Source organism: Bos grunniens, chromosome 19 (genome assembly GCF_055505025.1).
Source record: "Bos grunniens cultivar Pamir isolate PY7600 chromosome 19, Bosgru_T2T1.0, whole genome shotgun sequence".
In the NCBI taxonomy this organism is placed as follows: Eukaryota; Metazoa; Chordata; class Mammalia; order Artiodactyla; family Bovidae; genus Bos; species Bos grunniens.
Genome location: NC_141183.1, coordinates 11,181,112 through 11,195,597, shown reverse-complemented (window position 1 = coordinate 11,195,597; position 14,486 = coordinate 11,181,112). Strand labels below are relative to the sequence as shown.

At 49.8% G+C, this 14,486-nt stretch overlaps 1 protein-coding gene across 9 annotated transcripts in view; it reads right to left on the bottom strand.

Moving 5' to 3' along the window:
- LOC147351213 (E3 ubiquitin-protein ligase RNF213-like) overlaps positions 1 to 13,952 on the bottom strand; it is a 121,694-nt gene extending 107,742 nt beyond the window's left edge. For 2 of the 9 annotated variants that reach the window (XM_086356518.1, XM_086356525.1), the window contains exons 1-3: positions 13,823 to 13,935; positions 11,411 to 11,602; positions 2,304 to 2,464 (exon numbers count right to left, since the gene is read on the bottom strand). In XM_086356518.1, the coding sequence (XP_086212644.1) occupies positions 2,304 to 2,464; positions 11,411 to 11,546 (297 nt within the window). In that variant the 5' untranslated portion in view covers positions 11,547 to 11,602; positions 13,823 to 13,935. Of the gene's footprint in view, positions 1 to 2,303; positions 2,465 to 11,410; positions 11,603 to 13,342; positions 13,514 to 13,822 lie in introns of those variants that run through there. The other 7 variants (XM_086356524.1, XM_086356527.1, XM_086356523.1 and 4 more) reach the window with 5 other exon arrangements.
- Between the last annotated feature and the right edge of the window lie 534 nt (positions 13,953 to 14,486).

Genomic DNA, 14,486 nt, shown 5'->3' with positions numbered 1-14,486 from the left:
AAATCTTTTTATGTACATGTGCGTGCTAAATCATGTCATTTGAGTCGTATCCAACTCTTTGTGACCCTATGGAGTGTAGCCCGCCAGGCTCCTCTGTCCATGGGATTCTCTAGGCAAGAAAACCGGAGTGGGTTGCCGTGCCCTCCTTCAGGGAATCTTCCAAACCCAGGGATTGAGCCTCTGCTTCCTGCATCTCCTGCATTGCAGGTAGATTCTTTACTGCTGAGCTACCTGGGAAGCCCTTTTAGGTACATACAAATATGTAAACGCATATTTTCCTAAACCATTTACTCTTCATTTGTGCTCATCATACAAAGTTTTTAATTCTTTTAAGACTTTTTCTATAGTCAAATATACCAATCTTTTGTTTGTATTTTTCCCCTTTGCTTTAATCACTAGAAAATCTTCCCCATTCATGGGTCAGATAAATATTTATGTATATTTTTTCCAACTGTCATTATACACATTAGGGTCTGTTTCTGGGTTGTATTTCTGGTACATGGACTCCTCCCAAGATTCATTGTTTTAATGACTGGCTTTGAAACATGTTTTTGTTCATCTAATACAGCAAGTCCCACTTTAGGCATTTCTTTTCAACAATTTTTCTCCGTTATTCTTGCCCATTCTTTCTTCCAAGAGAGCCTTAAACTTACTCAATCAAGGTTTAAAAAAGGTCTAATCCTGCTGGGGTCGATACTGTTTTCAATCACAGTGTCAAACACTTAACTTCCTAATGGTGCGTATTCCTTGATACTCACTTTAAAAGTATTTACAACAGCCAGGATATGGAAGCAAGCTAAGTGTCCACTGACAGGTGAATGGATAAGGAAGATGCAGTGTAGACATACAATGGAATTTTACTCAGACATTAAAAGGAACAAAACTGGGCCATTTATACAGGTATGAACGGACCTCGAGTCCATTATACAGAGTGAAGTAAGTCAGAAAGAGAAAAATAAGCATGTTACGTAGAATCTAGGAAAATGGTCCAGATGAACCTAGTTCCAGGGCAGGTATAGAGACACAGATGTAGAGAATGGACATATGGACACAGGTAAAGGGAAGGGGAGGGTAGGATGGATTGGGAGCCTTGATTTGACAATAAATACACTACCCATGTGTAACATAGAGGGCTAGTGGGAACCTGCAGTATGGAGCTCAGCTTGGTGCTCTATTTTGACCTAGATGGTGGGATGGGGGTGGGTGCGAGGGGATATATGTATACATATAAGTGATTCCTTTCAAGTACAACAGAAACTAATACAACTTTGCAAAGCAATTATACTCCAGTTAAAAAAAAATTTTTTTAATAAATAAAAACTAAATTTGAAAAAGGAATTAAAAAAAAAAGTTTACCCAAAATTTCAGTGTCCCCCATGGCCCAGGCTCAAAGCTGGCCATCCTGCTCTGGTAAGGATTAGTGTCCAAGGAGAATGAAAACACTCACACACATTTCACAACTACCACACACACTCACACATGCATATACCACACACATACTATGAGCACACATACACTCGAACGTGTGCACATACTCACATAGGCATGCACGCACACTCACGAGGGGCCACAGTAGTGACAGCTGCAGCACCTCCCCACCACCCAACCACAAGGAACAACAAAGGACCACATAGGAAACCAGCCCCAACCAGGCAGAGAGACAATATCCCTCTCAGTCCTCCAAGAAACCTGGGAACAGACCCAGCTGCTTAGGTCTAGACAGGCTGGACTTCGGCGTGGGGAGCTCTCGCTCATCCAGAAGGATGAATCTGTCCTGAATCTGTCAGGCAACTCTCTGCAGCCTCACTTGGGCTCCTGCCTGGTCACTCACTCAAGAGACACTCTTGGGGTCCGACACTTATAGGGAGACAAGACAGCTCAGCGTCTCCTTCAAGGAATGGTGGCATTTCCAGAGCACCTCCGTTTCCCCAAAGCCTGGACGCGCCTTAGGAACTGTCTGGTCCATGCAAAATGCCCAGAGCAGAGACAGACATCAACGTGGCAGAAGCTCAGACACCTAGATGCAGCCCCGCCACAGCCTCTGGGAGACACGACATGCTGGGTATGGTGGGAGAAAAAGGGAAGGGGATGCAGAGACCCTGCATGAATCAGGCACAGAAGGGGCAGCTCTGCCACAGCCGAGCATGCAGGGGCCAACAGGCTAGGCAGCAGTGAAGTGAAGCTGTCCTGGAGAGGACGCTGTGGGGACACTTCTTCAGCCACTGATGAAACCACAGCAGGAAACAGCGTCCTTGTAAAGCTAGGAGATGGGCAGAACCAGCTCCCCAGGGCCAGACACTCACGCGCTTGGTTTGCCACGAGGCATTCGAACAGGGCTCGTCTGGGCTTTCTTGCCAATCACCTGAGCCCAGGGCCAAGGAGGGGCTGCTTTCCTCCCTCAGCTCCTGTCCACACTCCATTTCCACCTCCGGGACCGATGTCTCCTTGAGGTTGCTCTGAGGACCTACAAAGGCAGATGCACACGGGTCACATCTCAGAAAGACAAGTGAATGTCCCAAGGGAAAACCTGGACTCCTCCCATGAGCGCCATTCAAGATTAGTCCTCTCCCCACTCAAGGTGCTGTCTTGGCTACAGTGAATCAGCCTGGTACAATTTCTGCTGTTGGGTGGGCAAGGGTGTACATCATGTGAAATGCCAGGCTGGATGAAGCACAAGCTGGAAACAAGATTGCTGGGAGAAATATCAATAACCTCAGATATGCAGAGGACACCACCCTTATTTATGGCAGAAACTGAAGAAGAACTAAAGAGCCTCTTGATGAAAGTGAAAGAGGAGAGTGAAAAAGTTAGCTTAAAACTCAACATTCAGAAAACTAAGACATGGCATCCGGTCCCATCACTTCATGGCAAATAGATGGGGAAACAATGGAAACAGTGAGAGACTTTATTTTTGGGGGCTCCAAAATCACTGCAGATGGTGACTGCAGCCATGAAATTAAAAGACACTTGCTCCTTGGAAGAACAGCTATGACCAACCGAGACAGCATATTAAGAAGCAGAGACATTACTTTGCCAACAGAGGCCCACCTAGTCAAAGCTATGGTTTTTCTAGTAGTTATGTATGGATGTGAGAGTTGGACTATAAAGAAAGCTGAATGCTGAAGAATTGATGCTTTTAAACTGTGGTGTTGGAGAAGACTCTTGAGAGTCCCTTGGACTGCAGGAAGATCAAACCAGTCAATCCTAAAGGAAATCAGTCCTGAATATTCATTGGAAGGACTGATGCTGAAGCTGAAACTCCAGTACTTTGGCCACCTGAGGCGAACTGACTCATTTGAAAAGACCCTGATGCTGGGAAAGATTGAAGACAGGAGGAGAAGGGGATGACAGAGGATGAGATGATTGAATGGCACCACCAACTCGATGGACATGAGCCTGAGAAAGCTTTGGAGATGGTGATGGACAGGGAAGCCTGGCGTGCTGCAGTCCATGGGGTCGCAAACAGCTGGACACAACTGAGCAACTTAACTGAACTGAACAAATATAATAAACATCTACAAACATCTAAGGTTCATCTACAAATGAAACTTAAGGCCAAGGAACTAAATAAAACTGGGAGGATATTTGTAACACATGACAGCCCGGGGCCACTGTCCTTTGATAAACTGTGGGCATGCTGACCTCCTCTCTCTTCCACCAGCCTCCACTGCAGAGGGTGGGGCCCCCATTACACTGAACCAATCAGAACCTGGCATTTCTCCAGTTCCAGTGATTGGCAGAAGTACAGCAGGGGTCCAGGGCTGGTTACTGGGGTTTCTAACCCATCAACTCCTTCCTTCCCATCAGACAAACAGACCCTATGCTTGGAATCAACTAGTTTGCCTCCATGAAGGCAGCAGCCTGAGGACAAAGCAGGGCCGCTGGGACCTGAGAAAGATGCAGAGCTGTGCCGAGACCTGACTCCCTCAGTCTGGAAATGAACGTGTGAGGCCCAGTGCACGCATCCCGCTGAGGAAGCAGGGAGCTGGGTGTCTGGTCATCTCCAATACAAACAGCCCCAGTGACTGAAAATCAGTAAGAATAACTTTTAAAAAAGGGAATTCCCCAAAGAAAACAGGCAGTTCAAAGAAAAGGAATTACAAGTGAGCTCTTAACCTTTGAGAAGACACTTACTTTCCCTACCAATCAAGGAAGTAGCAAGAGAACCCAAGAGGTACCCCCTTCTACCAATCTGACTGGCCCAAAGCTAGACACGCTGGTGTGGCTGGAGATGAAACTCAAAGAGCCTACAGAGGAGAGAGGCTGGGGGAAGCCTTGTGGATATGAAGGTTTCCATTATAAATGCACACGGCTGCTCCTTGGAGCTTGTCCTTGAGACACACTGGCACCAGGGGCAGATCCCTTGCCAGCATCCGGCCCAGCTATGTGCATTTATGGCAGAACAGGAGTCCAGATAGGACCAGCTGCTGCGTGGCAGAGGTGAGGCCAGTCTCAGCTAGAGGCCATGGCACAGTGCCACACGATGGAAGCAGGGTGCACTAGTTTTCAACCACATGGAGGAAACATTTGGAAGGTGACACACCAAATGTTAAGTGTTGTGTTCATAAGGGTGTGAAGGGTCTGGGCTGGGGGTAAGCTGAGGGAGGTTACCAATTTTTATATCCTCCCGTCGTAACATATAGGTTATTCATACCACCATGTGTTCAGTTCAGTTCAGTTCAGTCGCTCAGTCGTATCCAACTCTTTGCGACCCCATGAATCACAGCACGCCAGGCCTCCCTGTCCATCACCAACTCCCGGAGTTCACTCAGACTCATGTCCATTGAGTCAGTGATGCCATCCAGCCATCTCATCCTCTGTCATCCCCTTCTCCTCCTGCCCCTAATCCCTCCCAGCATCAGAGTCTTTTCCAATGAGTCAACTCTTCACATGAGGTGGCCAAAGTACTGGAGTTTCAGCTTTAGCATCATTCCTTCCAAAGAAATCCCAGGGCTGATCTCCTTTAGGATGGACTGGTTGGATCTCCTTGCAGTCCAAGGGACTCTCAAGAGTCTTCTCCAACACCACAGTTCAAAAGCATCAATTCTTTGGCGCTCAGCTTTCTTCACAGTCCAACTCTCACATCCATACATGACCACTGGAGAAACCATAGCCTTGACTAGACGGACCTTTGTTGGCAAAGTAATGTCTCTGCTTTTCAATATGCTATCTAGGTTGGTCATAACTTTTCTTTCAAGGAGTAAGCGTCTTTTAATTTCATGGCTGCAGTCACCATCTGCAGTGATTTTAGAGCCCAAAAAAATAAAGTCTGACACTGTTTCCACCTTAGTTCAACCTAAAACAGTCAGCTGTACAGACTCTACTTCTGGGCTCCGAAATGAACCCCAGCAGCAGCTCTGGATCTGCTTCCCCTGTCCTCCCACAGCAATCCCCACCCCTCCCTGCAGCTGCCTTGTCCTGAAGGCTAAAGAAAATTCCACATGCCTCAAGCTTTCATATGAGGTTCCCTAGAGCAGTCAAACTCACAGGGACAGAAAGTAGGATGGCAGATGTCAGGGGTTGGGGGTTGGGGAGGGAGGTTAGTGTCTAATGGGGACAGAGTTTCTGTGTGAAAACAGGAAGAAGTTCTGGAGATGGTTGGTGATGACTGGTTGCATAACAGTGTGACTGTGCCTAATGCCACTGAACTGTATCAACTGAAAAAAAATATTCATAACCTCGGGAGTTCCCTGGTGGTCCAGTGGTTAAGAATCCACCTTGCAATGCAGGGGACACAGGTTCTATTCCTAGCTGGGGAAGGAAGATCCCACATGCCTTGGAGCAACTAAGCCCACATCGCAACTACTGAGCCTGACACTGCCAAATAAATAAATAATCTAAAAAAAAAATACTCATAACCTAAACACTGAGAGTTATGTGTTTTATTCAGTGGGAATTCTTAGGACTTCAAGCCCCCAAGACAGGATCTCAAGTTATCCCATGAGAACTGCTCCAAGGAGGCAAGGGGAGGAGCCAGGTGACACAGAAGCTTTGCAACAAAGGGCAGGGAGCCTGAAAATCAAAAGATTATTGTTAATTCAAGAAAACCTGGTAACCCAAGTTAAGAAATTTAGCACTTTTCTATGTATGGGAAGATGCAAATGTCTGGGCTCACTGAAATCATTCATTTGATTGATTCAGATATCTGGGGCCAGTATCTTGCTTTCACATCCAGAGTTCCTCAGGGCTCACTGCAGGGAGTGGCTACAGTCTGATGGCTGCTGCTGCTGCTGCTAAGCCACTTCAGTCATGTCCGACGATGGCTGCTAGGTAGCAGGTATTCTTTCTTTCCTGGGTTCCCTCAGGGCTCACCAGCTCACCATTCACAGTGGCTGCAACTGCTGGTGACTGTGACATCTTTATTGATATGACAGGAAATAGTCCTGTCATATTTCTCAATTGTCCAGTTAAAATGTGTTTAAATTGGTAAAGTTTGTGCATCAAAGCAAATAATCAATAATCAATCTATAATAAGGAATTGTTGTTGTTCAGTCACTACGTTGTGTGCAACTCTTCTGTGACCCCATGGACTGTAGCCTGCCAGCCTCCTCTGTCCATGGGATCTCCCAGGCAAGGATACTGGAGTGAGTTGCCATTTCCTTCCCCAGGGGACCTTCTCTTCCCAATTCAGGGATCGAACCCATGTCTCCTGCAATGGCAGGTGGATCCTTTACCACTGAGCCACCAGGGAAGCCCTCTAGAAGAGAGTTTTATTCAAGCAAAACTGAGGACTACAGCCCAGGTGGCAGCCTCTCAATAGTTCCGAGGAACTGCTCTGCTGAAGCCTGGTCCTCAGTTTTACACCTTGTCAGAACAACGAACATACACCAAACACGAGAGGGGTACATCCATGAAGTAGATTACCATGTACACTGCAAGTCAGCATGACCCCGGTGATGGAAAGGGAACCTCAAGTGTGGGGGGGTTGTGGTTTGTGTTGGTTTGTGTTGATGTGGACACCACAGCACAGAACGCATCCATCCCTATCTTCAAAGCATTCTTGCTAACGGCTAAAGCACATGTGTGAGGCATGTTTGACAGGCCATGAGTCAGGCTGTTCCAGTTCACGCAGCATTCAGGCTGAATCGTGTATAAGCCCCAATGACTTCCCCATATCTCAGCTTGTGATCATCTCTCCCATCACTTGTTTTTAAATACTTTATCACAATTTAAAAAAAATTAAAACCACTACATAGAACAATGCAATTCTCCCAGCCCACCCAATCCTCCCACCACCCGACAGCCCCCGGGTCAGGTGCGGTGGGCATTGAAAGGGAGCAGAATTTCCCACCTCAAAAAGCTACTTTAGCACCCAGGGTTATTTCCTGCTGAAGGCAATGAAAACTCAGGGGATTTAAGAAAAGCTCTTGAACCCCTCCTCAAAGTTTTAGATTTACATCAGAAAGGGGGTCTATAACAGGAAGAGAGCCATTACTATAGACAGCTTTTAACCAAGAAACTTATCTACATAATAGAGCAACCTCTATTTTCCAAAATAGGTTGCCTCCCTGGGAAAAGCCCTCTTCTTTGTAACCCCAGATCCTAGCAGGCTCCTTAAGTCAGGATGTTATAGAAGCTCTAATTACCTGGCTGCCTTTTGGGTCTCAAATTTTTATGGGGCTTCTATACATATGAAATGTGAATCTGTCTCTTATCAATTTAATTGTTGAACAGCCAAAGAATTTGGGAGGGAAGAGGGAAATGTTTTGCTCCCTTGCGGCACAAATTCGACAGCCAGTGCAGGCAGCCACAGAAACCAAGTGTGGCCACATCTTTGGACCCACAAGTGGTGGCAGGCAGGTGGCTCTTTCTCTAACCAGTGAGCCCTCCACAGTCACACCCGAACCCCAGGGGCTAACCCTCTCCCACGGCGGCTGCCTCTGGAGCTTCCCCAGTGGCTCTCAATCCTTCCCGGACTCCTATGGGGTCTTGGGCTGCTTATCTTATTGTTTTCTATTATAAAAACATCAACAAGAAAAACTTGGAAATGCAGAAAATAGAAGGACAAATACATTTCCCAGAAACCACCTCCCTTCCAAAAAATAATCTTTTAGCACTCAAGGAGGAAGTCCCACTTGGATACTCTGGGGCAGCTGTCAGAAGAGCGGGGAATTGGGGTTGGGGAGGGCCTCCTGACCCTCTGCCCTGCTGGATCTAATGACATTGGAAGCCCTCCACCGCAGACCAGATGCACATCACCCTTGGCAAAGCCAGTCACCCTCCACCTATGCCCAGGGTGGCCTGGAACTCTCCACACACTCTCCTTTTGAGGCAGAAATTGTTAGACAGTATAAGACTTTGAGACCTCGATTTCTTTTATTTTTTTAATTTCAACTTTTCTCTTCTCAAGTAAGCATCTCACTCTTTGTTCCAATTTCCAGGCATTCAGAGGAATGCCTCCCTGGTCTGGAGGGTCATAAAACCTTCAAATCCAGGACAAGACAATAATTAACTGCCGTCCAGTTTATCAAGGAGAAAAACTCCAGGTAGACAATTAGCTCCTAAACATACATCTAGCCCCTAAATAATGGTCTGGGGTCTTGAGAAAGGGTTGAGGGATGTTGCTGAAATGTCTGGAAAAACTGAGAAACTGGGGGATCCAAGAAAGCTATAAAAATGACAAACTGGACACTGCGACGTTTAAACTAACTGGTCAGAAAGGACGTATATTCAGGTCACGAGCCAACCAAAAAGGTACAGATCAATACTAGTAAAGATTGAAACTGCTGCAATCCTCGCCTTTGGGGAGGTTCTTCACCCCCTCTCAATGTCTATGCTGAGGGCTTTGTATCCCTGTCTTCTAAAAATAAACTTTGCCTGTATGATTTTGCTAGTTTGCAGAATTCATTCTTCGGCTCCATGAACAGAACTTGGGTTTCACGTTTCACTTTCACGTCCTTATCTGGGTGGCCTCTCACTCCCCCTCAGATTCAGTCATCCTGGGCACCTCCAGGAAGCTGCACCACAGCCTCTTCTGGCTCCAAGCCCTGCTCAAGTTCGCAAGGAACTTGCACCCACAGCACCAGAGGGAGGCCAGCGTCCAGGATGCCCAGAGCTCCCGGCCTGGCAGACCTACAAATGGCTAAAAGGTAGAGACAACCCCCACAGCAGCCAAGCCTCCTAACAGTTGGGTTTCAGTTTCCATTCCTGTTAGGAGAGGCTTGGCTGGGTGAGAGAAGCATAGAAGCCGGCAGGAAGTGGGTGGGGGACAGAAGAAGGAAACTGGCAGTCTCATTCAATACCCAGGTCCTCAGCCCTACTGTGTGCCCCACACTGAGGGACCAGGGCCCAGCTCCTCCCCTCCCACCCCCAGTGATGTGTGAGGGGCCACCCCCAGTGACCCAGCTCTAAGGACAATGGCCCTTTTTAGCACTCACTGTGCTCACAGAGGATAAGCAGGCAGCCTAGAAGCCAACCAGCTCCCCAAAACTCTCAAAGCCTTTGCCCCTGGAACTGGCAGAGATGCCAAGCATCTTAGAGGTATGGGCTGTCCACTTTGGTAGTGACCGAGCCCTGCTAAGGGTAGGGGCTCCAGAATGACCTCTGACTGGGCTGAGGTGGATGGCTATCTTGCCTGCTCTCCCTATCTGCCTGGACATGCAAGACCCTAGAAGATGACCTGGTGTTCTCAGACGAGGCTTTTTTTCCCCTGTTATGTTGGAAAACACATTAGTTGCTCTTAGCAGCCCTTTGAAAGCCCCTCGCACAAAATTAAAGGGAGGCCAGGAGGAGTGAGCTTTCCTGTTGACTCTCCCAAAGGGGTGAGTCTCAGGAGGCACCAGGCACAGGACTTGAGACTCAAATGAAGGCCTGATTTTCTCCTGTTAATCCATCTCATGTCAATTTAATTCTTAGACAAGCCAAAAGGACCTAGAATGGAACAGGAAAACTTCTTCCCCGACCATGCTAAGGCCAACAAGACCTCAACCACAGCTTCCTTTTAGGGAACTGGCTCTGGGTCCTGAGTTCAAAATCTTTTCTCTACCAGTTGCTAGCCGCATGACTGTGAACAGTTACTTACTTCTCCTTGCTTCACTCTTGGCATTTGTAAAATGGGGATTGATGATAGCTCCTCCCTCAATATTTAGCATAGCATTGGGAAAATCACAGGTTAGCTGATTGGTATTGGTTTCATTTGCGCTTTTAGTCTCTGAGGTCCCAAAGACCCCTCCTCCCAAGACCCTCTAGTCAGGCAGATGTTCTAGTAACCAGGGGTGGGGAGCTCTGGAAGGTGGGAAATTACAACTGGATACCAAAACTTCAGCCATACCATGCCATGATTCAACATCTGGACCAGGAATTGATGATCAGGAACTGGCTGCCCACCAAGCTCCTCCCAAAGGATTAGCAACAAGAAAAAATCAATAAGAAAAGCAACAACAAAAAGTGCAACAAAAAGTGACCACGTCTCCATACCTCTTATAGCCCAAAGAGTGCATCTGTAACAGGAGCACTTTGTACAAATGCAGCCGAAACGGAACCAATTAAAAGAACTGGGCGGGGGCGGGGGTGGAGGCATCTATCTCATCCCTGATTCAAACTGCACCTTCTTCAGTTCACGCAGCAATTATTTATTGAGCACCTACTGTGTTCCAGGCAACGTATGGGAGACTTGGGATAAAGCAGTGAATAAGAGAGCAAAGGTCTCTGAAGACCCACCATGGTGTCATCCAAGTGCTACTGGGACAGATAGCCTGGGGAAGTGCAGTTCGGAGTGAAGGGGTGGGGCAAGCACAGTTTGCAACTGGTTGGTCAGAGTGGGCCTCCAGAAGAGCAGACAGCTGAGCAAAGACTGGAAGGCAGGGATAGGGGAAGCTGTGCAGCCCTCTAAGAAAAGGTGTGTTCCAGGCAGAGGGACCAGGAAGTGCAAAGGTCCTGAGGTCAGAGCATGTCTAGCGTGTACTAGGAGAGGGAGACAGTCCAATGTCCCAGGCATCAAAAGAATCAAGGACCCACCAGAGTCAGCAGGTGAGGACAACCTGACATGGTTCCTCCTTCATGCACCTATGAGCCACCCCTCATCAGGAAGGGGCCTGTGCAAGCTGCGGGGACCCCTCCCCCACCAAGGGGGCCTGGGATGCCACTTTATACAGCATCCTCTGAAATCCATTAAGATCCCTCAGCTCAGCCCAACACTTCCCATTTCCTAAGGAGAAAGGAAACTCCAAGTTCTCTCCAAGAAATGAAACTGAAATTCTTTAAAAAGTGACAGATGCTTTCAGCAAAGGACCAGATAAAACTGTATTTCTAAGGAAAGTGTTTCCTCTACAAACAGTTCTCTAGTCACAGAAGACCTGCTAGCCTGGGATGCCTGCTGGTCAAGGTCTCCACTTCTAGGGATGGAAGAGGGACTGAGCTAACTGCCCTCCCCACCACCTGCACCAGGCTCCCAGCCCCATCGGGGCCTTACCTGCTACTCCTTCGGGGGCTGCAGGAAGCAGCCTCTGTCCACACTCACTGCAGAACTTCGGGGCTTCCTCTTTGGAGATATGCCGGCAGGAAGGACATTCCATACTTCCAGGGAGAGGAATTCCTGGGGCTGGCATGCTTCTGCCGATCTGGAAGCTAGAGTCTTGAGGCTGCCAGCTTTATACCCCGCCACCTGTCACATGACCACAGCCTTGCTTCAGTTTCATTTTCTGAGAAAGTGAAATTGCGGCAGCCCAGTTCTCCCTGCTCAATTGAAACCTAGTCTGATCACCACCCCCGAGGTTCTCCAGTCTTCCTCATCCCAACCTCCCCTTCCATGTGGCTGCAGCACCCACTTCCTTTTCTGCTGCCCCCACCAGGGCCAGGTTTGCCCCTCCCAGCCTCCTGACAGGACTCAGTGAATCTAAAAATGTCCCCAACCAGCTGAGACTGGGAGCCAGTTCAGCTGAGCCAAGTGAGTGGAGACTGGGGTTAGTGGGGGAGCAGACAGAGACTGGGGCTACCTGCTGTATGCCCCAGACAAGGGACTCAGACTCTAATTGGCTCACTGCAGAAATGCTGGCAGCAAATGGCTGAGTCAGAGCCTGCCAAAGGAACCAGCCTGCACAGGGCAGCCCAGGGCTACAGGGGATGACAGTCAGGACTCTTAATAACAGGGCCAGTGGTCAAGATTCCTAATAACAGGAATTGCCATCTACTAAGCCTACACTCTTCTTACAGACAATCTGGCCCTCTGAACACCCTGCGTGGGGGTGGCAGCAAACCATGGTCAGGGTCATGTGCAAGGTCAGGACTCAGGCTGAGAATCTCCAGCCTCCAGAGACCGCTGAGTTCATCCATGGTGAGAGTGGAGACACGTATCTTGGTTCTTGGGGCACAAAGATCCACCTGTCACCCTTTTCTGTTGGCTTCAGACCCAAGAATTCTGCTGGAACAGTGGCCCAGTTGGCTCCTTCCCCAGCTAGGAGGGCAAGCAAAGGGCCCCATCAGACAGCGACTCCCTGTCTGCCGGCCCCCTGTGGTCCCTGAGTCTCCTTCTCACTTCGTCTGACACCACCAACTTGCTCTCCCCTGATGGTGGGCTGGGTAGGGGGAGAACAGGACCAAAAGCACCAGAAGTGTGCGGTTACCCTCAGGGTCCTGATCCCCACTTCCCTTCTGCCCCTCCCAACGCCCCCTGAAACAACCACCTCTGTAGTCTGGGCGCTCTCTCACTAAAAGCTCTCGATGACTCCCCAGGGCCCAGTCCTCTCTCCTAAGGTGCATTCCCTCTGTCCAAAGCTCTGCTTCCACACAGACCAGAAAACTCACAGCAGGGATCAGAATTCCTCACTAAAGTGTCCTGTTGTTTCTCCCCAGCACCAGGGGCTTATGGGTTATGGCAGGTACCAACACTTCTCTATCCTCTCAGTTACCGGACTTTTTTCCTTCCCCCTTTTTCCAGCAACATCCTCCCAACCACCACCAAAGAAAACCAGGTGGAGGCCCCCACCTCCACTCCCCCATTCTCAGCCCTCCCTGGCTTCCCCCAGGGCCACAGCCCACTCCCAGCTGTCAAGGCCATCACGGGAGGGGCGCCAACTTGGCCTTCAGCCCCTGGCCACAGACAACTCTGATGAGTCAGACAACCCTGATAAGTCAGGAGCACCCCGAGCTCTGGACGGCCCGATTACGTGGGCAGTGATCCCGGTCTCCTAAAAGTTACTGTGAAATAAAAGATAACTGGCATTTTTCGCAACATCACTTTCCCGTTGTTGCAATTAGTGAAAGCCCAGGATTCAGTTCAGGGTAGAGCCAGAGGCCCCCGGTCTGGCGGTCCCCATCAGCTATCAGCCCCCGCCGCGCCCCCTCCCAGGTAGGGTGCTCTTGGGTTCAAAGCCGGAGTCCACCACTTCCTCGCTGGGAGTCCAACCTGAGGCTGGGCCCCTGGGAACGTCGCTGGGGCCCGGGGAAAGCGCTCGGGTCCGCCGCGCCCACCTGCTGCTCGCGGCCAGAGAGCAGGGTCAGCAGTGCCCCGCGGGGCCGGGATGGACCAGGAACCCGCAGAGAAACCGAAACTTGGCGCCCGAAGAAGGAGGGGGCCGGCCCGTACGGCGGCCGGACGCGACGCATCCGGACGCAAGCGCCGCTCCCCGGCAGCGCCTCGGGCCGGGGCACCACGACCCAGGACCAGACTCGGCGGGAACCCTGATCCATGGGACCCTCTCGCCTCTAGGGGAATGGCACTCCGACCAGTGGGACAGCCCGTAACCAGGGTAACTTGCGCCCTGCACTCACGGGACTCGGCATCCCTCCCCGTAAACCCGCATTCCGCCCCCTGGAGACCTGCGTCCAAGGTACCCGCGCCCGGGCCCTGCAACTGTGCACCCCAGCCCGGCCCGCTAGTTCTCACCTAGGCGGCTCCCGAGCGTACTGTGCCGCCGGTAGGCAAGGTTTCGTTTCTCTAGTCCTGGGTCCCGCCCCTCCCGCTTGGGCAGACTCTGCGGAGCTCACGTGGGTGTGGCCGGAATCCCCGGTCGAGTGGCGCCCTCCAGTGGACCCGCGGCCAGGCCGTGTTCAGTTCAGTTCAGTCCACTCCAGTCTCTCAGTTGTGTCCTTTTGCGACCTCATAGACTGCAGCACGCAGGCCTCCCTGTCCATCGCCAACTCCCCGAGTTTACTCAACTCATGTCCATTGAGTCGGTGATGCCATCCAGCCATCTCATCCTCTGTCGTCCCCTTCTCCTCCTGCCCCCAATCCCTCCCAGCATCAGAGTCTTTTCCAATGAGTCAATAATTCTTTGCATGAGGTGGCCAAAGTACTGGAGTTTCAGCTTTAGCATCAGTCCTTCCAAAGAACACCCGGGACTAATCTCCTTTAGATTGGACTGGTTGGATCTCCTTGCAGTCCAAGGGACTCTCAAGAGTCTTCTCCAACACCACAGTTCAAAAGCATCCATTCTTCCATGCTCAGCTTTCTTTATAGACCAACTCTCATATCCTTACATGACTACTGGAAAAATCATAGCTTTGACTAGGCAGACCTTTGTTGGCAAAGTAATGTCTCTGCTTTTAAA